A 22,720-nucleotide genomic window follows, 5' to 3' on the forward strand; every position below is an offset into this window, starting at 1 on the left:
GCAGGAATGGCTATAACCCATATCTGTCTCAGTACTTCAATTTGTTCAAGCAAATTTCCAGTTGCCAACAGCTGCAGTTCTTTTCCTGAGGATTATCTTGGTAACCACAGAGAGTTGTTCTGCCTTTGCACAAGGCAGGGTGATGAGCCAAAGAACTAACCCCTAACTCTTTCGGAAGGGCCAGTAACCTGCAAACCATGACCGACAAGAGTTGCTATTTATGTATGCCAGTCTCCTTTCACTGGGGATAACTCTGAGGTATGTGATTTATGTTTTTAAATTGTGAGAATATGTGTGAATTGGTCGGAGAGTGACAGAGACAGAAGTAGGAGAAAGCACCCTCCTATGAGGTATGGTCATGCCACAATTTCTTCTCCATTTCTCCTTTTCTTTAGAATTTGGGGCATACACACATGCTTGCCCAGTGTGTTTTTCAAACTGCCAGGACTAGGATTTGAGCTGTGGTCAATGAAGTAGGATTCAACTCCCTTAACAACTAGGATATGTGCTTGCTGACTTGAGTTGTCAGTTTCCCCATGGGTTTAGACTCTGATGGCTTGCAGTGGTAGCTGTTGGGTTATTGGAAAAGTAATGATGCATTTTTCTATGCAAAAATGAGTCATGACTTTTCAGAAGACCTTATAGTTTGATAACATATTCTTCCTTCTTTGTCTTCTTTTCATTTTGTCTATTGGTGTTCTTGAACCTCTCAAATAAATTAGACTCACATTCTTATCTTGTGTGTCTACTTCTTGGGGAATAAACCTGGTTTATTTCATATGATATATTATATATTGCTAGATTTATTTTACATTAATCTGTAGATAATTTTGCGCCCATACTCATGATTAGATTAGCCATTAATAGCCCTTTCTCTTATACTAACATTGTCATTTTTTTTTTTTTTTGAGAGGTTTTTGCTATAGGGTGCGTGCGTTTGCCAGAAAGACAGAGAAAGACAGAGAGATAGAAAGCGAGAAATCACCGCCCCCAGGGGGGATGGCCATGCTGCAGTCCCTTTTCCTCCATTCTCCTCTTGGGATTTTGCGGAAGCGCGCACACGCGCCCAGTGTGAGTTTAAGCCACCGGGTCCGCGACTTTAACCATGGTCGACTACGTGGTAGTTCAGCGACATAGCTATTACACTAACTGCTGATTTCACCATTGTCATGTTTTTTAGCAAGGTACTAGTAGCCTCACAAGTTGGAGAGTATACCATGTATATATATATTTTGATTTTTAATACCATTTTATTTTTTGCATTTAATCACTGTATATCTCCACAGCACAGAAAATGAAATCTTCCCAGCATAGCTACACTGATTGAATCAATAAAGTGTATTTTCTATTCTCTACAGTAGTTTGTGAAAGACTGAAATTAATACTTTCTCGAATGTTTAAAGATATGTTTGAAGTTATCCATAGCCCTATACTTTTTACAGAGTTTATCTTCCATTCTGTAGTGTATATGTGTACATGTGTCTATGTTTTAAGGCCCCTAAGGTGCTCATTGATGTATTATTGTTAGTGGGGCTAATGACACTGTACCTCAGACCTGAAGACTCAAGGAACCTTTGAGGCCAGATGACAAAGGGGCAGCTTCATCCTAGTCAGGTAAAGAAAACATTCTCTTCTCATTCTAATTGTAACAAAGCAGAAAATAAGCAAATTATTAACTGCATGACAGGTACCAGGGGCTTTTGCTAATTAGTTCCAGTGAGTAACCTCGTCTGACCCAGCAGCCACAGGTGCACTGAGCGCCTAATTATGCTTATGGTTATTCTGACTCCAGACTCAGCCACCTGACTTACTACCATGCACAGGGAGACATGATTGCCCCCTCTCCATGTCTCTCACAGGATCACTATTACTGTCTTTCCTCCAGGGACAAGACGTTGTTCTGTTTTTGTTTTAGAGGTTTTTTGCCTTAGAGTGCATGTGCTTGCTGGAGAGGGAGAAACACAGTAAGAGGGAAAATGAGAAATCACCCCTCAGAGGGATGGCCATGCCACAATCACTTCTCCTCCATTCTTCTCCTGGGACCTTGGGCATGTGCGCACACATGCTTGCTATGAGTTTCAAGCCACAGTGTCTGGGACTTGTACTGGCTGGCCGTGTGGGAGTCCAGTGTTACAACCATTGTGTCATCTGCTAGTACCAAGACATGGTGTTTTTTTTTTTTTTTATTGACTATTTTATATAGGGAGAAATTCTAGGGACCCTCATACACTATTAGCCACTACCTTTTAGGGAAGAGAAGCAATGTAGAATTCCTTACATCGTGAAGAGTATATATTTCAACTGTTGTTAGGAGCTGGGGAAGTAATTACACATGGGTATAGCTATCTCAATGGGCCAAAAAATGGACGCTGATAAATATTCTCTTAATCATTTATCCCCTACGTCTCTGACTACAGCACCTAGAGACACTTGGATATAGCATTACTGTGGAGCCATTGTCTGAGAACACAGGAAGGTGGAGGTACTTTTAATTTCTGTGATACTCTCCAAATGGCCTCACTTCTGAGAGACTGGGAGTGATAGTCCTACTACACACATAATGTATTTTGTGGGGGGTAGGCCAGATGGTGCAGTGAGAACCCACTGCTTAGAGCTTGATATGTATGGAAGAACAGAGTTGGTCCCTCAGTTGACCTGTATGAGCTCAGTGCTCCCCTGTGATCCTGGTTGGCTGAGAAGGCTGGTGCAGGACTGGGAGGCACTGTCATGGCATGAAGCACTATTGGGGATCATCGTCTTTTTCTTCTATCTCTCTCTGTTTCTCATGCTCATGAGAGAAATCAAAAACCTTTTTTTAAAAAAAAAATAAATATCATTCTTGGGACCAGTGATCGCTTCTGTGGTGTTCTAGATTCATTAACTCACTCTGGTGGTAGGTTTGACTGAGGGATATGACTTTATTGTGGTAGCATAGGACTTGAATTTCAGGAATGAAGTCTTTTTCTTATGCACATCAAGGCTTACTTCAAGAAGTTGCCATTCTATTTCCATCCTACAGAAGCCATGATCAAACAGCCCAATGGTAGTAAGTCTCATTGTTTCACTGTCTTCACGGCTTCTCTGTGTACCTGGGGTCAGCTCTGGAGTGGCCTGAATGAAATACTGGCATACTATTCTCCAGCAGATTTCACAAAGTTTTGAAGAAAAAACTGTCTGGGGGACATTTGTAACTAGAGGCTGGGGTTATTGAAAAATAGGAAGCAGGTTCGGATGATGATGATGTCAGAAACAAAAGACACGAACCTAACAGAACACGAAGACCACAGACACAAAAAACAAACCTGCTGCTTCTCCAACCCCAACCTGAGTTGTGGTCACTTTATAGAGGACAAACAATACATTTCTTTCTTCTTTGGATCCTCTCTGTTTTCTTTTTTTAATGTAAAAGTTTGGAACTAAATAAAATGATTGATTTATATTATATATTTTCATTTAATTATGTTTTCCATTTGTATTATATTTTGTAATAAAATACACCTGTGATTATTTTCAAATCATGGATTTAAAATCAATTTAATATTTTGTGACAAGCTTGAACAAAAAAGAAACACAGCAAAATAGAAAATAGAATGCATTGCATGCACAAAATAAGATAAGCATTATTTTGTAAAACTTTGTTTCTTTTCATATACAGTAAAATACAATAAAATACTTAAGCATTCTTTAGATATAACACAATTTCAAAGCTCATATGGTGAACGATTTATATTATGCCTATTTATTATTTGTGGAGTGTGTGTGTGTTCGTGTAGCATTTTTTTCTTTCTTTTGTTTTTAGACAGACACTTGCCATGTTGTGATCTTCATGCCTCAATTTCCTGAGTAACTGGGAACACAGGTATATGCAACCACACAGGCTTTTAGGCGGGACTGGGTATCAGACTAGCCTCCCATGTGATCCCAGCCTGACAAGCAACCGTGTCCAGCACACGCTACCCTAGCTGGGACCTTATGTGTATTTCTTTTTAACTTCATATTTGGTTTCTATCTCAGTTGTGACATAAAGGCAAGTGTAACTTTCTTTTTCTTCCTCTTTTCCTTTTTTTTTTTTAATTGCCAGAGAGCGTATGCACTTGATAGGAAGAGACAGAGAGACAGAGAGACAGGGAGAAAGCACCCCTTCATGGGGAGTGGTTACATCCCAAGCCCTACTCCATTCTCCATTCTGTCAGAGTTTGGAGCACACACCTTGCCTCTCCTAGAATAGTTTTATTTCCTTCTTTAACCATGAAAATATAACTTACTGAAATGGAAATGATTTTATCTCAGTCTTTTCCTTTGCCAACAGTGTACTCTTCAATCCATTGTCTTTTGAGATTTTTATCATGCAGAAGCACCCTCAGCTCTTATTTTCTGATGTTTGGATAACTGTGTGTGTACGTATATGTGTGTGTCCATACCATAGATTTTTTCTTTTTCTCTTTTACTCTTTCTTTACATTCTTAATTACTTTTTTTACTTATGAGTATCTAGGAGTGAGACTTATCTCTTTCACCTTGTCTACCCTTTCCATTTATACGTTCGTGCTTTTATTTCGGATTATGCTCATAAGTGGCGTAACTAGCTCGGTGCCATACTCAAAGTGGCTTCATCTGTCTTTCCATCTCTCCTCTGCTCCTCAATATTATCAATTGTAAATTACCCTCCCAGTGGTGAGTTAGTCTCTCATGCCTTCCTATCCCTGCAGCATCAATACAAAAGGGCAACCAGAGTATTGAGAGGATTTGGTGCCATCCCAATGGAGATTTGCTGACCAGGCTGCATGGGAGATACAAGGCCAGACCCCGGGAGAGCCCGTGTTGATTTCAGAATAATGGCTCACACTGGGACTTTCACAAACCCTTGCTCTGTCCTGTTCTCGCTCCTTGTCTTCGTCTTGTCCGAAGTTCCTGTGCCTGATCTGATCTCACGTTTCTCTCCCCATCACTTTCCTGTTCTTGGCCATTTTTGTCCTGAACAAATCAAGGTGGATTTCACTTCCGGAATTTTGTACAAGCTCTTGGCCCAGATCATCTTTCGACTGGCTTCTTTTCATTCCAAATTGGCTTGGATGTCTCCTCCTCAGAGCAACCTCCCCTGACTCCATCGCGGTAGTCTATATCATACTGTTGGACATTTTGTCTTAGACTTGATCAGTAACTTATCTTTTCTTGCTTTTGGCTATCTATTTTATGTCTCTCCAGATATAGGAAAGGACTTTCACTACTTTCTCTCTAATACCCTGAGATCTTTACCTGTCCCAAATGACTGAATGCTCTCATAATTAATAAGCAGTTTTAAAAGAACATTATTTATGATTAATATTTAAAATGATATGCACATGTATTTTGTAGCTACTTAGTCTTAATTCCAAGATTCAATCATCTGAGTCTATGTATTATCTCAGATAGATCACATTTTTTTTCTTATAGAAACTAGCACTAAATTATAGTTAATATTTTGCTTTTTATGTAAGATCAATACCAGGATCATTTATTTGAATGATATCTGTGTATTCTTTGCAAAATGATGTTACCATCCATTCTAAACTTTCAACACATATCATCCTGTATCTAGTATTCCATGCAACATATAACAAATTAAAGGAAACTTTTGTGAACATAGAAATATGTTTTCTTTGCTCAGTATGTGTGTGTCCTAATATATTTCCTAAACATGTCTTGCTTCCAAAAACTTTAAGGCAAACTAGTACAAAATTATAATAAATCAGGTCCTCTTAGGTGCTCAAAGCCATCTAAGGACTTTTTTAGGCTAGCAAACTGTAATCAAATCACGTTCAGAATCAATGCATACGAAGGACCAGTTCCATAAAAAAATACATATGCAAAAAATAGATTTAATTTTAGTGAGTTCATGAACTCCAACAAGCTTATTTACTAACCTAGATTAAGAGTTTCTACTCTAGATACTTTTTGTTATTTTATTGAAATCTTCAAGTATATCCATTTGCATTGTTTTATTTGGAAGCAATCTGCAAGTCTTCAGAAAGAACAAATGTATTTCGCCTTGAATTGGGGTAAGTGATCTCAGCATCCTAATGCATTCTCTTAAGACAGACATTACATAACCTTGGAGACAAGGTTGAGCAAATCAAATAACTTATTTTTCGATCTTTATTCATTTCTGTAGCCATGGTTACACACAGTTATGGTCCCAGAGGGATACAATAGAAGGTGAAAACCACTAGGAAGTCTCTTTGATTTCTTATAGTTTCTATTCCAATAACTAAGGTTCCATATTAACTTTCTGAGTTTGGAGCAAATAGTGTACCATGTTCTTTCTCCAAGTGCCCAGAGAGTTGGAGTCTTGGTAGTGCAGTGAGAAATGGGTCTTCATTATTTTGGACACTGACTCAATGAGTCTTGGGAGAGTTATCCCCAAACTAGCATATGCCGTTTATTATAAGCACAGTAAACACGGTGAGTACAGGTACAAATCTGCCTTGCTTTAGAACTGACTGGTCTCACCTTCTGGACTTCAGGCACAAGCACATAAGATGTTGGATTTTCCCGGCTTCACTAATTTGAACCTGTTTACTAATTTATGCTTTAACGTATGCAATCTTTAAAGCCCAGCTAGGCTTAATTAATGGAGTTTATCTTACCATTGTTTTATTCAGTTTTAAGTATTAAACTTAGAAAGAAAATACATTTCTAGGTTAATAAAATAGCGCAATCAAACCTTTATTTTTCTCATTAGACTAAAATAAACCAAATGAACAAGAAGAATGGCAATAATAGATTTAGGAAGAAACATTGTTTCTCAGAAGACAATGTCAAAAATAGGAGGAGACTATGCACACTGCTTATAATTGAATTGCAGAAAATGAGGGCATTTACCTTTGAAAAGCAGAGGTATTCATTGCCTTCAAGCTTCAGTTAGGACCTTATGTTGGGGGCTCATGACCCCACATAGATGATCTTCTGGTTTGGTAATGAAAGAAAATGGAAGAATCTCTCTGGAAAGAAAACTTAGATCATTTCCTTTCAAGACATATCTATCCCATGGTGTATATGGAACCCGTTAATAGCTCTGTCTGTCTTTCTTTGCCGGAGTAGAAAACAGGTTCTAAATAAGATAGTCTGAATTATCATAAAGACAAAGATCAGAATAGAATATTAAAATTATAATCCACTTAACTAGTGAAAATTATACACATTATTTTCTTTAGTTGGGGGCTTTGCAGTCATTTTTTTGCATACTGCATTTAGCTAGCAACCAAATTTTAATTTTTAATTAGGAGACATGAAGATATAATTAGCAGCAAATAACAGAATGACAAAGCAACGGAGATTTATAAAGGCCAAAGGAAGCAGCATTTTAGCTGTAGCAAGAAGTGTTCTCCCCTAAACTCAGGGAATCATAGTGACTACTTTACCTTCCCCACATTTACCTGCAAGACAAGCGTTCTGGAAGCAACATTCCTTTCGGACAAGATTAATGATAATAATATAAAGATAGCTGTCAAAACCAGTGTGTACATTCTTCAGAGTCAAGAGACCCTCCAACCTCAATAAATACCATATGTAAAGGAACAGAGCAAATTCCAACATAGCATACACACAACAAAACTAATTCATTTATCAGAAACTGATACGATTTTGAATATGGATTTTTCCAGGAGGAAGCAGAAGACCACCAAGACCATCTGCAGCTGTCAAACCTATGGACATGAAGCAATGCATTATGAAATTGACACAGCATATGAATTCTAAATGAAAAACAGATGCTTTATCAGAAAAGGTTGGTGGGTGGCCCAACATAGAGTCATATGTATATATTTATATAGAGAATGATAAAAGTCAGCTTGCATGAGGGTCATAGTATATCTGCATTGAAGTTATATCACACATACTATAAGCAATTTACAGAATTTGTCAGGTTTGCATTTACAGGAATCGCGAAATGAATTAAAATACATTGAAATAGAGAACATTGAAACTGTATTTATATAAACCTCCCAGAATTGACAGGGATTGGCCAGAATAAATGCTTGCCACCATCGAACAGGAAAACTGCAATCAAGAAAAGGAAGAAAAAATCCAAGAAAAAAAAAAGCCTTTCTTTTTTTATTCCTTATTTAAAGTAATGTTCTCCTTGTTGACTTGCAGTGTTGATAATTTTGCACTTGCCCACAAAAAGGGGTTTTGTTTGATGCTAGTTTGTGTTCTGTAGTCTTTGGACCATTGTTTGCTTCTTGCAGGGAGTGGGTCCTTTAGCAGGAAAGCGGTGGTATCCACACCACTATGGTGTCACTAGGGATGACATTACCATACAGATGACGTTCAGGCCAACCCCTGTGCAGTCAGTGAGATGATGATTTTAGTCGCCGGAAGAAAAGGAAAAAAAATAGATCTTGTTATTAGAAAATGTTCTATCACTTCACACTAATTCTCTTGAAATAAAAGATCAGTGATTTGCCAAAGAAAATGTTATCAACAAAGCGTGTGATAGCCTCTTCGTTTATGCCTCCGGAAGCAGACGCTCCTTGTGTAGGTAATTAGAGTACAGTGGGTGCGGAGTGGTGCTTGGAGTTTAGGGTCAACTTTGCTGTCCGCTCCGTAGATTTTACAGGCGATTTGCTCTTTGCTTTAAGAAGAGAAAGTGATATTGGAAAAAAGTCAGCACTTTAGATTAAAGCAAAGCACCCTTCACAAAGCCACAAACAAGAAGCAGGACAGAAAGTCCATGGCTTGTAGCTATCCTCGCACCTGCGGAAGAAGTTATAAGATATTCGCTCATCTTGAAGATTTCCAATGCTCCTTATTAGGCTGTTTTAAACACATACATAATATATTTAATTAGCTCGCCAGCTCGGCTCTGGTGCTCATGAATGTCTTGGCATGCACTGCAAATAACAACACATACAAAGCATTTCAGTCCCAGGAAGTAGGTGGTGTTTGCTTTGTCCTGTTTTCAAACAACGCCTTCCCACGCTTGGGAACACTGAGAGGAACAAATCCAGACACTTCCCCTCAAGCAATTTCTTGAGGACCATTCCCTGTGGTCATTTCGTGGTTCCTATACTGATACCTAGAAGTACACCCTCTGTGTTAGTTCTGTGGTTGTGACAACCCAGGGGAGATGTGACCCCAAACGAGAACTGCAGGCTTCTCAGGGCTGGGGAGACTCGTTCTGGGCTGGTGCCTTTGGGCTTTTACTTTAGAGTAAGAGCTTTCTTGATTTTTATCATCTTGGAATCTAAGGAAAAGTTAATGTTGTGCTATCAAGATGGGAAATTCTTGAAAGAGCTCCAAGACTCTCTAGGAGAAGAAATCACATGGTATGTTTGCATTTTTTTCATGTATTTTATCCAGTGAGGTTCTAGCTATGATGACATATCAGATTTTATAAGTAAAAAACACATTGTGATGAGGATGGAAGCATTTCTTTCTTTCCATCTTTCTTTGAGAAAGGTTAAAAGCGTTTGAAAGGGATGGGGAGATTCAATCTTTTGAATATTTAGCTATATCATTTTAAGGTCCACATTGGCAGTGAGAAAAATTGTGGCAGAACCTCTTATTCTCAAAAAGTCACTGCACAATAAATAGAGGCTTTTAAAGTGGCCATTGTCGGCCAGCCCCGTAACCTAGTGGTCAAGAGAGCCAGATGTTTGCCTGGCTGACTGCGGCTCAAATCCTGGCCCCAGCAGCTTGAAAAACATATGTATGCGCATACTCCAAATCCCAGCAGGACAGGGACATGGAGGAGGAGGGATTGTGCTGTAACCACACTCCACTGAGGAGTGCTTTCTTTTTCTCCCCCTCCCTAGAGAGTGCATTCATCCGTGGCAATTTAAAAAAGTGGCCATTACGTAGACCCCCATTACTGTCATCGACTTGCCTTTTTGGTAGGTGAGCTATGTATTTAACATGCTATCTCCTCACAGAGACCTAACGACTGAAGACTTAGAGGTGAGCGGTGAGTCTCTGGAGAGTGTTCTTTTATTCAAGTTGGGTGACAAGGTTTCAAAAAGGCAAATGTGATCGTTCAGTCCATCTGCAGCTCTAGGTACAGAGATCATGTAAGGATACTATATATAATCTTTATAAAACTGTTAGCTTCAGAGCTTTTCAAAATTAAGCACGTGTTTTTATTATCTTTTGAAGATAGATTTTTTTCACAAGGATTCATGAAAATCCATTAAAAAAAAGGAAAAGAAAACATATTACATTTCTCCTTTAATAACCAATGGCTGGGATTAGCAGTTGGCATAATGGTTATGTAGCTGGATCCCATGTAGTCCACCGCAGTTTGAGTCGCAGACCCAGCGGCTTAAACTCATGCTGGGCGTGTGTGCATGTGTGCCCAAGATCTGGAGAGGAGAATGGAGGAGAAGGGATTGCAGCGTGGTCATCCCCCCGGGGACGAGGGGATTTCTCGCTTTCTATTTCTCTCTCTCTCTCTCTCTCTCTCTCTCATCTCTCTCTGGCACACACGCACACTCTAGAAAAAAAAAAAAAAAAAAAAAAAAAACCCTATAAATAAATAAATAAATAACCAATGGCACTTGATTTGACAAAAAATACATCTGATAATCTATAAAAGTTTTAAAAATTGCTAAAAGCAATGGAACTAGGTAAAATGATTCACTCCGTAAAAGAATATTTTGTAAAATAATGGTTTCCTTTTGGCATGGATATTTCAGATTGACTAAAATTTGCTGAAATTGCTTCGTATTTTCATGCTGCCCTTTTCTCAGTTAACCAACACTTCAGAGGAAATGCCTGACACTCTCATCCTTGTAAGGTATCAAGGGAATAGCTGCTTCATTTCCACTTAACATTTCCTGACATACTATTGGGTTGTCAGAAAAGTTATGATGTATTTTTCTGTGTTTTTCTAAAAAGCATCATGACTTTTCCGACAATCCAAAATATCCAGCATGTGCAAGTTAAAGCATAATTTACATGAGTACTATAAACTTGAAAAAACTCAATTATATACTGTAAAGAATATTTTATGGCAACTAAAATCTTGAACAGCCATTTGATATGCAATACAACATTGCAAATAGTACATTTTTTTCAGATTGCAATCATTTATTCACTCTGGAGGCATGCATTTTCTATCATGTTTTGATGTTACCATTGCACATTATTAATTACATAAAATTTATTTCTGTCAGGACTATTATAAAGATATTTTTTCTTATGTAGTAAATTCTGAAACAAATCTGCATTGTCATCAAATCACCGATTGTTTTTCTCTTGTGTTTTTTTTATTTATGTCTTGAAAAAAGAGCTGTGTACTCCCTATCTTTGTAGCCCCAAAGATTTTAGACAATGAATCCTGAGAATCTAAAATGCTGTGGACCATCTGGTTGCTTCGCCTGTGGCCTGGTGGTTCAGGACCTGGATCCCATATAGTCGACTGCAAGGTATGAGTCCTGGACCTGGCAGCTTGAAAAATATTCCAGGAGATATGGATGGGTGCCCAAAATCTCAGACAGAGGGAGAAATGGAGGAGAAGAGGTCATGGTGACCATTCCCCATGGGGAGAGAGGCCACTTTCTTCCATTCTCTCTTTCTCTGTCTCTTTGACTTTCTGGTGAGTTCATGAGCCTTCTGAAAAATTTAAATAAAATGAAATTCTGTAATTTGTTCTATGAAATTTAAATAAATAATCATAGTCATTTTCATTTAGGTTCATACAATTTACATAAATAATTATTGATTATCAAATGTGTTAGGTTTATTCTACAGAACTTTCTGTTTTAATTTTTTTTTTTCTGGTAAAAAGAACTTTGACTATTCCTCAGGCTCTAGTCTCAGTTTTACATATAGAAACACTTACTTTGGTAAAATAAGGAATACTGGGATTTCCTTGGGAGCTCCAAGTTCTGATTTCCTGTGCTACCTCTCTAAAATAAGATATCATTTCCTTGATATTTCATAAAATAAGCATAATAACCATTCAGTATTTTTTTTTCATATTCATTTGACAGACATTGTGGAGAAATTATTCAGAATCCTTCTCAGTATGCCCAGGTCAGCAGGATAACCCTCTATCCTCCCAATATAGTCATACATTTAAACAACTACCGCCTTCAGATAGCCCAATGTCCACTGTTCCCACCTGCTAGCTGTAATCTCTCTCCTTTGAACTTCAGTCAGCAGTATTTCGCATGTCACTGTCTGTGGCCTTCCCCTGACTCACACTGATTATAATTCATTATATTCATCTCTTATCGTGCTGATTACCCTATTAGCTCATTAAAAGCAAAGAGTAACATTTTTAGCAATCTTTTAATTACTCTCAACATCTAAAACAAGGCTTTGAGAGTTTTTAAACATTTGCCTCCAACATAAAGTACTCTGTGGAGAAGAGAGAGGGATGCTAGTATCTAAATTATGTGAAGAACATGGAGCTGGACCCATAATGCCGCTTCATGCCGTCTCTCGGCTGCTCTTTAATGCTGATGCCTTTCGTTTGTTTTTATGCGTAAAGATTTTTCACAGCACTTTTCAGGTCTTTGTAAGGCAGGAGGACATTTTCTCCATTTTGTAAATGAACGAGTCTAAGAAGTCTTCTTAGAAATCTAAGTACTGCAGAAACTTGGCTTCCATTTCTGATCCCGTCTTACTCAGGCAACTGCTAGAATTGGACTCGCCTTCACCGAGATGCCAACAAGCCAGCATTTCTCAAGAAGGTGTCACGAATGGAAGTCTGATCGGGAAGAATCATGACAAAAACCTCAAAGATACTATAATTTCAGAGAATAATAAAAACTCCATCTGCGTCTTTAAAAAAAAAAATGATTAAAACACAATAGGCAAGACCAGGGCTTCCTGAGCCATCAGGCCAGAAATGGTCAGCAGAGTGCCACCTTCACTATGTCACCTGCTGCAGCAGCTATGCTATCCTGCAGGTTATCAGACAGGCTCACTGCCACTGAGAGGCTAGTGAAAGTTGCACAAGAGTCCCCACCCCTAGCCTCTCTCCTCCGTCTTCTAGATGGCTGAACTGAGCTCCCTTTCAGCACCTTCGTTTTTAGACTTCCGTCTGTACTGCCCTTTCTCCCTGAATCTATGATCCTTAGGCTGGAAGACACTGGGCATATTGAACAATGCTGCGCCCCTCTTGCTCACATGAGTCTCAGGGTTGAGTGAAATGTACTGGAATCTGCCATGTGCAGTAGGCACTTTGCATACATCATCTTCGTTGATCCTCTCAACAACCCTGATCAAGAAAACGTGACTCAGTGGAAGAAAATGTAGCATGAAATAGTAGGCTACATGGGTAACAGGGAGTTAAATGGAGCTACAGAAATGAAGAAACACCCATGCAGCTCGTCACAGAGCATGGATCTATTTCCTTCTGGAACTGCCTGGGATGAGCAACACTTCTCTGGTCCCTCCACTTGTGTTAAACTGCACGTGAAACTAGTAAATGTAAACAATACTAATCCTCTCAGTGGAAGTGCACTAGATATGACTTATTTTAGAGAAAACTTATTTCATCAAAAACTTAACTTTCCCAGGAACCAGCAGTTAGCGTAATGGCTATGTTGCTGGACTCCCACGTAGTCGACTGCGGTTCGTGTCCTTGACCCTGAAAAATCACGCCGGGTGCGTGTGCGTGCATGCCCAAGATCCCGAGAGGAGAATGGAGGAGAAGGGATTGCGGCATGACCATCCCTCCTGGGGGGGTGATTTCTCACTTTCTGTCTCTCTGTCTCTCTCTGTCTGTCTGGCGAGTGCACGCGCCCTATAGCGAAAATCTCTCCAAAGAAAAACTTAACTTTCCCCCAAACCTGAACTGATGAACTTTGTTTTTCTCCTTATGATAAATCAAATGTCTTATTATAGTATTTTGAACTTTTCATGTTACAGAATTTTAGAGCTGAAAATTTCTCTAAATTCATTGAACTATTCAAGTGAGGTATGGTTCCACTCTGTTCTAAGAACTCCTTTCTAAGCTTTTGTTTAAATTAGCCTGGGACCAAGAAACCTGAAACAGATGGGGGTCAGCAGGTGGCTTGATGGTTAAGGACACTGGACTTTCATATGGGTGACCGCAGTTCAAGTCCCACACCTGGTGGCTTGCTTTCTCCCTTACCCTCTTGCTCTCTCTCACTCTGTCCCTCTCTGGTCAAATTTAAATAAATAAATAAATAAATAAAGTTAAATAAAATAAGTCTTAAAAAAACAAAAAAAAAAACAAAAAAAAACCTCTGTTTGTTTGAAATGCCATTGTTAGCTAGTAACAGTGAGGAGAAAAAGCTTTTGCCTATCAGAAAAAATCAACAGAAGTGGGACCAGCAGATGGCATAATGGCTATGTTGCTGGACTTCCACGTAGTTGGCCGTGGTTCAGCCATGGTTCCCAGATCTGCGGGCCTAAAACTCATGTCAGTGGTGTGTGTGTGTGCCCAAAATCCCAAGAGGAAAACGGATGAGAAGGGATTGCAGTGTGTCCATTCCCCTTGGAGGTGATTCCTCACTTTCTGTCTCTCTGTCTCTGTCTTTCTGTGCATGCACCCTATAGCAAAAATATCTCTAAAAAAATTAACAGAAATTATGGATATTCAATTCAAATAATTAACTGAAGAGTAGAGATAGCCATCTAAACAATGTATTTCATTTTAATTTTACCAACTCTTCAAATATTCATTATCTCTTGGCTTTGAATGTTTTTTGATGGATGAATTTCCTATGAGAACGAAATCTTTCGTTGGTTTACATTTGGAGAACATTCACCGTTGGGGATCTGTCTACAGCTTTAGATCTGATCCTTGATAGACTCTTCTGTTTTTCTTCTTATTTGAGTATCGAATGAACCCAAAGGAGCAAAGAACAAAGAGGAAACAGTTTCTCTCCCCCTGCGGCTCCATGGTTTGACGAAAGGATCTTTTGTCAAAGTGAATGTTAGTGATTTCACCATATGAGCAAAACCAAAAAAGGAACCCTTCAATAGTAAAAGAAGCGATAGTCAAATGATCTTTTGTCCATAAAGAGGTCCAACCCATCAAAAATGGAGTGTCCATTACTGCTCTCAGAACAGACAGGCCCTTCTGACACACTTCCCACTTATTACTGATGCCAGCTTTAAGAAATAAAAATAGCTCTGTGAAAAAACATGAGCTAGCTTTTAATGCAATTTTTATTCAGGTTTGCACATACTAAATCACTATTTAAGGGGAAAGGGCAAATAATAGGATAATTTTATCCTATTTTTTTTTTTGATTAGAGTATCTTTTTATTAGAATTCTTAGGGATCCAGGGCCAATTTCTTCCAGAAATCCATTTTTAAGAAGAAATGTGCTTCTCTTTGACCTAACACATAAATCTCCTATTTTATGTGCCCTGGCATGTTGGCAGCGGCTGTTTGAATTTCCTTTCTTGCTTTACGTTAGTCAGCAAATTTACAGCTCTGTTCTAGTGGAGGCCTCCTATTGTAGCTGAGGGAAAAAGTGCAGTTGTCCACGAACACAAGGCCTAAATGACAAGGACACATGGGTGAGATCCCATTCACCACAGAATGTTCCTGTCTCTCCTCTTGTTTAAAACCAGTCACTGGAGCCTTTCAGAGTTTCTACTTTCTGTAGTTGCTAAAGACTGGACAGGTGAAAGAAATTCCCTGTAGCTCTTGCTAAGGCTACAACAGCACATTTTCCTTGTCCCTCACCCATCCAGTACGAACAGCTCTTGTGCAGGAGGATGATAATCACAATAAAAGCAACTAATTTGTGGAACATGTTATTTCTGTACCTCTGGCCATAATCCTGTGAGGAACTGAACTCAAGAAGGGGTATACAAGGTGTCTTCAGAAAGTTTGTGGAAAATGCACAACACGAGAAAACTATGAATAGATGTCAAAACTTTTTGCACCAGAATAAACTCATCCTTTAATTGCATTTTTCCAAGTTCTCTGCATAATTCGTTCCAGTTTATTGTGCTCTTTTTTGGTACAGGTGAAACTTCAATCTAGTTTCTGCTTGACTTTTGAACTACGAGGCTAGAAATTAGTTAATAATTTAATCTAGCAGTTCTCCATACCTGAAAAGCTCTGTATTTACCACTTCTGCCTATTAAACATGTATAAGAATATGAGTGACTCTTACAGAATGGGAGGAAGAATATATAATATATAAATTGGTGGAAAAATAAATATGATGCTTTCAAAAATCAAGTTTCAATACCATGTACATTTAATAATTGCTTTAATGCATAAATAAAATGGACTTGCAATTAGCACATCTGCTGGTACATATATAAATGCTGCTGAAATGTCTGAAACTATTTATTTGCTCATGGAGTCTACATGAATATTTTTATTATGACTTTGTAAACTCCTTGTAATGGGAATATAGATAGTAATCCAGACTTTGAATGACCACAAATTCCATATTAGTAATTTTACACATGTGGTTTTGTTGTACTGGTGGTATTGTTGAATAATAGCAAATTTAACTGAGGGTTTAAGTAAATATACTCAAGTTGGCCAATGGACCAGAGGAAATTATGAGGACAGTGGTGTTGATGTGGGCTGGGCTCTGCTTTACCCATTGTCTGTCCAGAGCACCTATCCCAGCAAGGGGAGGACAGCTGGATCTGCATGAGAATTTGATACAAAATGCTCCACAGGTAGTTTTCGCTTAGTATAGACTAGTAAGTGTATAAGTCAGAGGAATATACTTTCCTAAATCCTGAGTTGAGGTCAGTGTAGCTGAATAGCAGAGTTATCTCTCACTAACTAGTGAAATAAAGTATACCTCTTCTCACCCACATTCTTTTTTGCATATTGCCATAGACCACCTACCATCACCCCCATCTCCAATGACATCAGAGAAAAATTAACAAAAGAAGGAAAAATCTCGTATATTTTTAAAGGTATGGCAACTGAGGAACTTAGAGTGAAAAAATAGAAGGAAAAGGAAGAGAAGGAAATAAAAATAAAGAAAGAAACACCATAATAGGTGGTTTCAATCTTCATGTACCTTCTTAGGTAAATTGAAAAGTAATCACTATAACATACAAATACAGTAATTTGCCTTAATTTTTATTGTCCAGTAAGTTCGAATTTAAGGAAGAATTATTTGAGGAGCTAATGCCAACAGGACTTATGGAAACATCACTTATGAGGCCTCAGGAAACACACTTGTTATAATAAGGAAAAGACCCTAAGATTTATCCACATGTTTTCCAACTTTGAGCCAATAGTTTTTACCATTTCCCCTAATCTAGTTATTTCAAAATTTTCCGAATTAGAATGTTTTATAAATTACCTTCGTTACAGAAATTTCTTCTTGGCTATTAGACTATTCAAATGAAATAATTAGAAATATTTACAGCAAGATTTAAAATTGTCTGTATCCCCCCAAAAATGTATATTCTATTTAACAAAGCCGGCATATAAATGGATAGAAGTAAACTTTGCAAGGGGCTGTTCATTAGACTTCCTAGACATAATTAATCATTAAAATAATTTTTAAATAAATTATTGTCATAAGTATGTAATGTAAGGTGATCCACGTGCTGTTTTCTGATTTTTGCTGATGGTTATGACATAGGTGGTCTGAGGTTTTTTACTTAAAGCTTGACCCAACTACATTCCAATTTATGTAACTATTAGCAGTGGTATTATCCTCAAAAGTATTCTTCATCTTTCTCTCTGTCCCCCTCTGGTCAAATCAAAAAGATAAATAATAAACAAATAAAATAAAATAAAAAAATCTTTTTTTAAAAAAGTATTCTGCACTATTCATAAACCAAAGCATAATTTTTAGTCCCTAAATACTTAATGCTAATTACATGCTAAGCCTAGTGCTAGGTACTGCAGTAACAATAAAAGTATCAAGACACATTTTGGAGCTTCCAAATCCTTTTAATGTTTCTAGGTAGTGTGAAATAGAGTGAATTTTAAATTCCAAAGACTTTTCTTTCTATTTAGTGGTCATGAAGGTACTGCTTTTTTCTTAAATGTAGCATTTTTCAAATTAGCTATTTACAATGCTGGCAGAAAAGAGAAAATCACCTTAATCATATATGGGTTTGTTGAATCAGAAGAATTAATCAATTTATAAGTAGTTGATGAAGATGCTGTTAAGGATGTGACAATGGTTTAAGAAAGCCAACTAAAGCAAGAAAACTATCTGCCTCATATTTTCTCCCTGGCCACAAAAGGTGGATTCCTCCATATTTTGAAATTTGCAATCTTTGACTGCATTATTTAATCTTCATTATAATGTTTGTGTCTGGAGGTAGCGAGTTCTGTGGCAGTGAAAGCAGCTGGATCTCAAATGGCCAACTGCAAGGTTTGAATTCTCGACCTGGTGGCTTAAAAACCACGCTATATGTGAGGGCATGCATGCTCAAAATCCCAAGAGGAGAAAGGAGAAGGGATTGTGGTATGGCCAGCCTCCTTGAAGGGCGGATCTCATTCTCCTTGTCTCTTTTTTTCTCTCTGATGAACACTCACATCCTTTAGCAAAAAATTAAAGAATAAGAAATGTTTGCATCTCTGAAGATAATACAACTGCTTCATTGAATTTCATCTTTCTTATTTTGTATTTTTAAAAATATCTTTATAGTTGTCAGCTTTGTAGCCATAACATAGATAATAACAAATGACAAAAACCATAGCTCCTAACTTTAATAATTATAATTTAGTTTCAGTACTAAGTGTTTTTCACCAGTATTGGGCCTGTTTTATACCTAAAGGAACCTAAATTCATGAAGAAATGCTCTTTCAGAGTCTTTTGGGAAGCAGTCATATTAAATAAAACATAAATATTATTTATAACTCATCTTGTGTGTTGTTTTCCCTTCATCCTCCCAAGGAGGATGATTGCTCACCATTTACATCTCTCTTTGAATGGGGGCCGGGTGAGTCATACCACCAAGGGGACAAACGATTGTGTGATATTTTATTTATGAACCATGTGCTTGATATATTTAATCAACAGAAATTCATCAAGACCATTCCCTTTTTTAGAACATAAAAAATAACCTGATGGTCAAGTCTCTACCTAGTCCTTAGGAAATAAGTTATAATAAAATACAATGTTAGTAATTTCAGTGCTACCAGTCATTTCTGAATATATCAGTTTTAGAACAGTGCTTTATATTCATACATGTGTACATGTGTTTGAACATATGCATATATGTACATACATGCACATATATTATACATTTTAAATTTTGTCATAATCTCTATAATCACACAAATTCAGTATTTTACTTTGTTTCTCTTTATTTGTTGAATGTATCTTCATTTTTGCTAATTTTCTCTCAGGAGATGCCTGCTGGTATTTTTAAATTGGGGAAATTTTAAATTTTCTTTTTTTCTTATAACAAAGTAATACATTATCATTGTACAGATATTATGAAAAAAAGAAGGTAATAAAAATAATAAATATCATACCTTACCTTGCCCTCTGATGAACATTTTATATATTTTCTTGATTTTTTTAATGTCGACTGACTGACTTAAAGTTTCTTTTTCTTTTTTTTTTTCTGTTCTTTTTTTTTTTTTTTGAGAGGTTTTTGCTATAGGGCACGTGTGCTCGCCAGACAGAGAGAGACAGAGAGACAGAAAGCGAGAAATCACCCCCCAGGGGGGATGGTCACGCCGCAATCCCTTCTCCATTCTCCTCTCGGGATCCTGGGCACGCACGCACACGCGCCCGGCGTGAGTTTTAAGCCACCGGGTCTGGGACGCGAACCACGGTCGACTACGTGGGAGTCCAGTGACATAGCCATTACGCTAACTGCTGGTTCCCGACTGACTTAAAGTTTTGTATCCTCCATTTTTTCACTTGATATTATGTATTGAGTCTTTTCTAGTGTCATTAAATATTCTTTGAAAGCATGATTCTAGAAACTGCTTAATATTCAATGTGTGTTTTAATGCATTCTTTAGGTAACTCGTGGTCATTTGGGTATTTCCAGTTATATAAAAAACTGTAATAAACGTCCTGTCCATGAGTCTGTGTCTGACTTGCTACTGATTTCCTTAGAGTTTCTTTCCAGAAGGAAGGAAAAATGACATATTTTAGTTCTAAGATTGGCCATCCAACCCCATGGAATGTTTCCTCACTAGGCAAACAAAAACACTTATTAAATAAAGAAAGTGTTTTTTTGGTTTTCATAGAGATGATTGTATTTTATACCCAAAGTATCTTCTATTTTGGTATTGCAGTTATATAGAGGAGTGACTTAAATTTGTACATTTATCTTGTCTTTATTCACATTACATAATCACTTTCGATGTCTCTAAGTGATTTGGAGTGGCTTACATAATTACAACATCTATAAATGTTGACATTTTTACTTCTTTTCGTAAGTGTCAGGCACAGATATTTCCTTGTCTGTTGCTTCACTTTTTGATTATGCTTGAGGTAATCACACAAACGATTTAAATTATTTATAGTAAAACTTTATGTGCCTTTGTAAATTATTTTGTAACTTTAAACATTCCATGCCTGAAGCCTCTGACTTTATGCTTTACTGTATTTGTTTTTTCTTTCTTGCTTAGCTCTGTTATGAAAGTTTATTTGTACATAAATTATAATCTGTGATAATATGTTTCCTTTTGGTAGTTATTAATTAAATAAATTTTGCCTTAAATACTATATTTTAATTCACTAGCTATTATATTGCATTTTAAATATAATTTTAGAATGCTCCAGGCTTCTTTTTATTTTCTTTAATCTCTATATTTATGTTTCCTTATTATCCCTAAGTCATGGTTATTTAACATATTTTAACATCTAGTAAGCAAAGAGGAAGAAAACTAGCAATTGCTGAGCTCACTCAGGTGTCAGGTTTGCTCTGCTTGGTGGCTAAAATCCATGATTTTACTTAAAGGTGAAAATGACCCTTGGGGATAAGAATAAACTTATTGGTTTTATTAATCGGAACTCAGGTCAAGAGATGTTGTTATAAGCAGCTCAATCGAAGTAAGAAGCTGATGGATGGTAAGTCTAGGAGTCAAATATATACCTGTTTGGCATAAAACTATGATATTTTCATTTTTCTAAGAATTTTTAAAATTTAAATTTATTTATTTATTTATTTAATTTGACGAGAGTGAGAGAGAAAGAGAGAGAGAGCGAGCAGGCCACCAGGTCTGGGACACAAACTATGGTGGGTCATGTGGGAGTCCAGCATCCTTAACCACCATGCCACCTGCCAGCCCCTGACAGTTTCATTTAATTATTTTAAATTTTTTCTTTTCTCGTTTTCTTTTTCTCCTTTTTAAAGGTTTTCAAAAATATTCTCACTTGTTTATGTGTTCAGATATATCTCTAATTAATTTGTGACCTTAAAAATTCAAAGAATCTTTTTCAAATTTTTAAATTTAATTAAGATAAGTTTGTACTTTAATGGCTTCCAAATAATATGTTGTTTATTTAGAACACACAGTTTAAATTAAAAAGAAATTCTTTGGAATTTCCTAGTGTTTTACAGTAAGGAACTAGCTACACCCTTGGGCAAGACAGCTGGTGACTAACATGTGATGGTTATATAGAGGAAAATTTGTCATCAATTAATGACATTGTGACAGAAGAAGAAAAAAAGAAAGCTCTGAAATTATAAACAGTAAGATATAAGCCAAGAATGAAGAACTAGTCTTCCTTCTTTAATTCATCACTTTTACATACTCAATAAAGAGAGTATTTGTCTAGAAGAACCAGGGATACAGACCATTTACTCTAATAATTTCATTGCTGATATAATAATAGACAAGCAAGTGTCGTAATAGACATAAACACAGCATGGCTATCCCTTATTAAGAGCAAATAAAGAGCCAAGACCTATATGTGCACAAGGTCTTTTTATCCTCAAAACTCTATGAAGATTGTACTGTAGTTTCCATCTGGGAAATGAGGAAACAGAGACACACAGCCATGAGTGTTGGAGCAGGAAGGGTGCACTGGTTCTCCTTCTTAACTGCTGTGCCCTAATACCCCTACTGTCACCAGTGGCAGAAGGTCTGTGGAACATCTCCCTTTTATTTATGCCCCTTCACAGCTGAGATGAATGTACTGGTGTCAGTTACTAGTGACATAAGTGTTTCTTGGGAGAACACTGGCCCTTCCTGTCTCTTAGGATGAGTGTTACTTTGTCCAACTGAGTCGAGTCTTTCCAGCAAACTCCCAACCCCTTGGCCATACATCCAGGAAGCTGCTTCCATGGCAGTGTCCAGAAATCAAGAACCATAAAATCATTGGAGACAAGAGCTTAGAACATAGGCAGATTCTGTTTCAGGTCTCCTCAATTACAGACGACCTGGTAATCACAAGTGAACCTTCATGAACCATCTAGCCTGCAGATGGGCCTTGGTGTTATAGGTCCTGCTAGTTACTGAATTTCAATGAGTAGGGTCAAGTATGTTTGCAGGAGAATTTCACCGGCATAGACTCAACCTACATCAGTCCAATTCAAAAACAGCTCTAACAGATCCCTTGGCCTGTATTATGCAAATCATTGCCTCAAATCTATTTTTCAGATGATTCATCTACACGTGATATACATAGTAGCTGGTTAACTGATAGAATTATAAAGATCAAATTAAATTAACCCATGTAAACAGCCACATTGGATCACTTAAACCAAAATGAACATTGAGGTCTCACATGACTGGCTCTACCTCAATGCAATGCACCATTTACTGATGTGTTAAATCAGGAAAACAATCTCTCTGCAAAGCCCTCAGTCCCGCACCTCCCTTCTTCCAACACCTTTGAATTT

The 22,720-nt window shown here is 37.4% G+C and overlaps 1 protein-coding gene across 6 annotated transcripts in view; it reads right to left on the minus strand.

Moving 5' to 3' along the window:
* Positions 1 to 5,568: 5,568 nt before the first annotated feature.
* VSTM2A (V-set and transmembrane domain containing 2A) overlaps positions 5,569 to 22,720 on the minus strand; it is a 33,246-nt gene continuing 16,094 nt past the window's right edge. For 2 of the 6 annotated variants that reach the window (XM_006148906.2, XM_006148910.2), the window contains exon 5: positions 5,570 to 8,610. In XM_006148906.2, the coding sequence (XP_006148968.1) occupies positions 8,522 to 8,610 (89 nt within the window). In that variant the 3' untranslated portion in view covers positions 5,570 to 8,521. Of the gene's footprint in view, positions 8,733 to 8,765; positions 8,870 to 9,847; positions 10,029 to 22,720 lie in introns of those variants that run through there. The other 4 variants (XM_006148908.3, XM_006148907.2, XM_006148909.2 and 1 more) reach the window with 4 other exon arrangements.

Source organism: Tupaia chinensis, unplaced genomic scaffold (genome assembly GCF_000334495.1).
Source record: "Tupaia chinensis unplaced genomic scaffold, TupChi_1.0 Scaffold000249_1, whole genome shotgun sequence".
Lineage (NCBI taxonomy): Eukaryota > Metazoa > Chordata > Mammalia > Scandentia > Tupaiidae > Tupaia > Tupaia belangeri.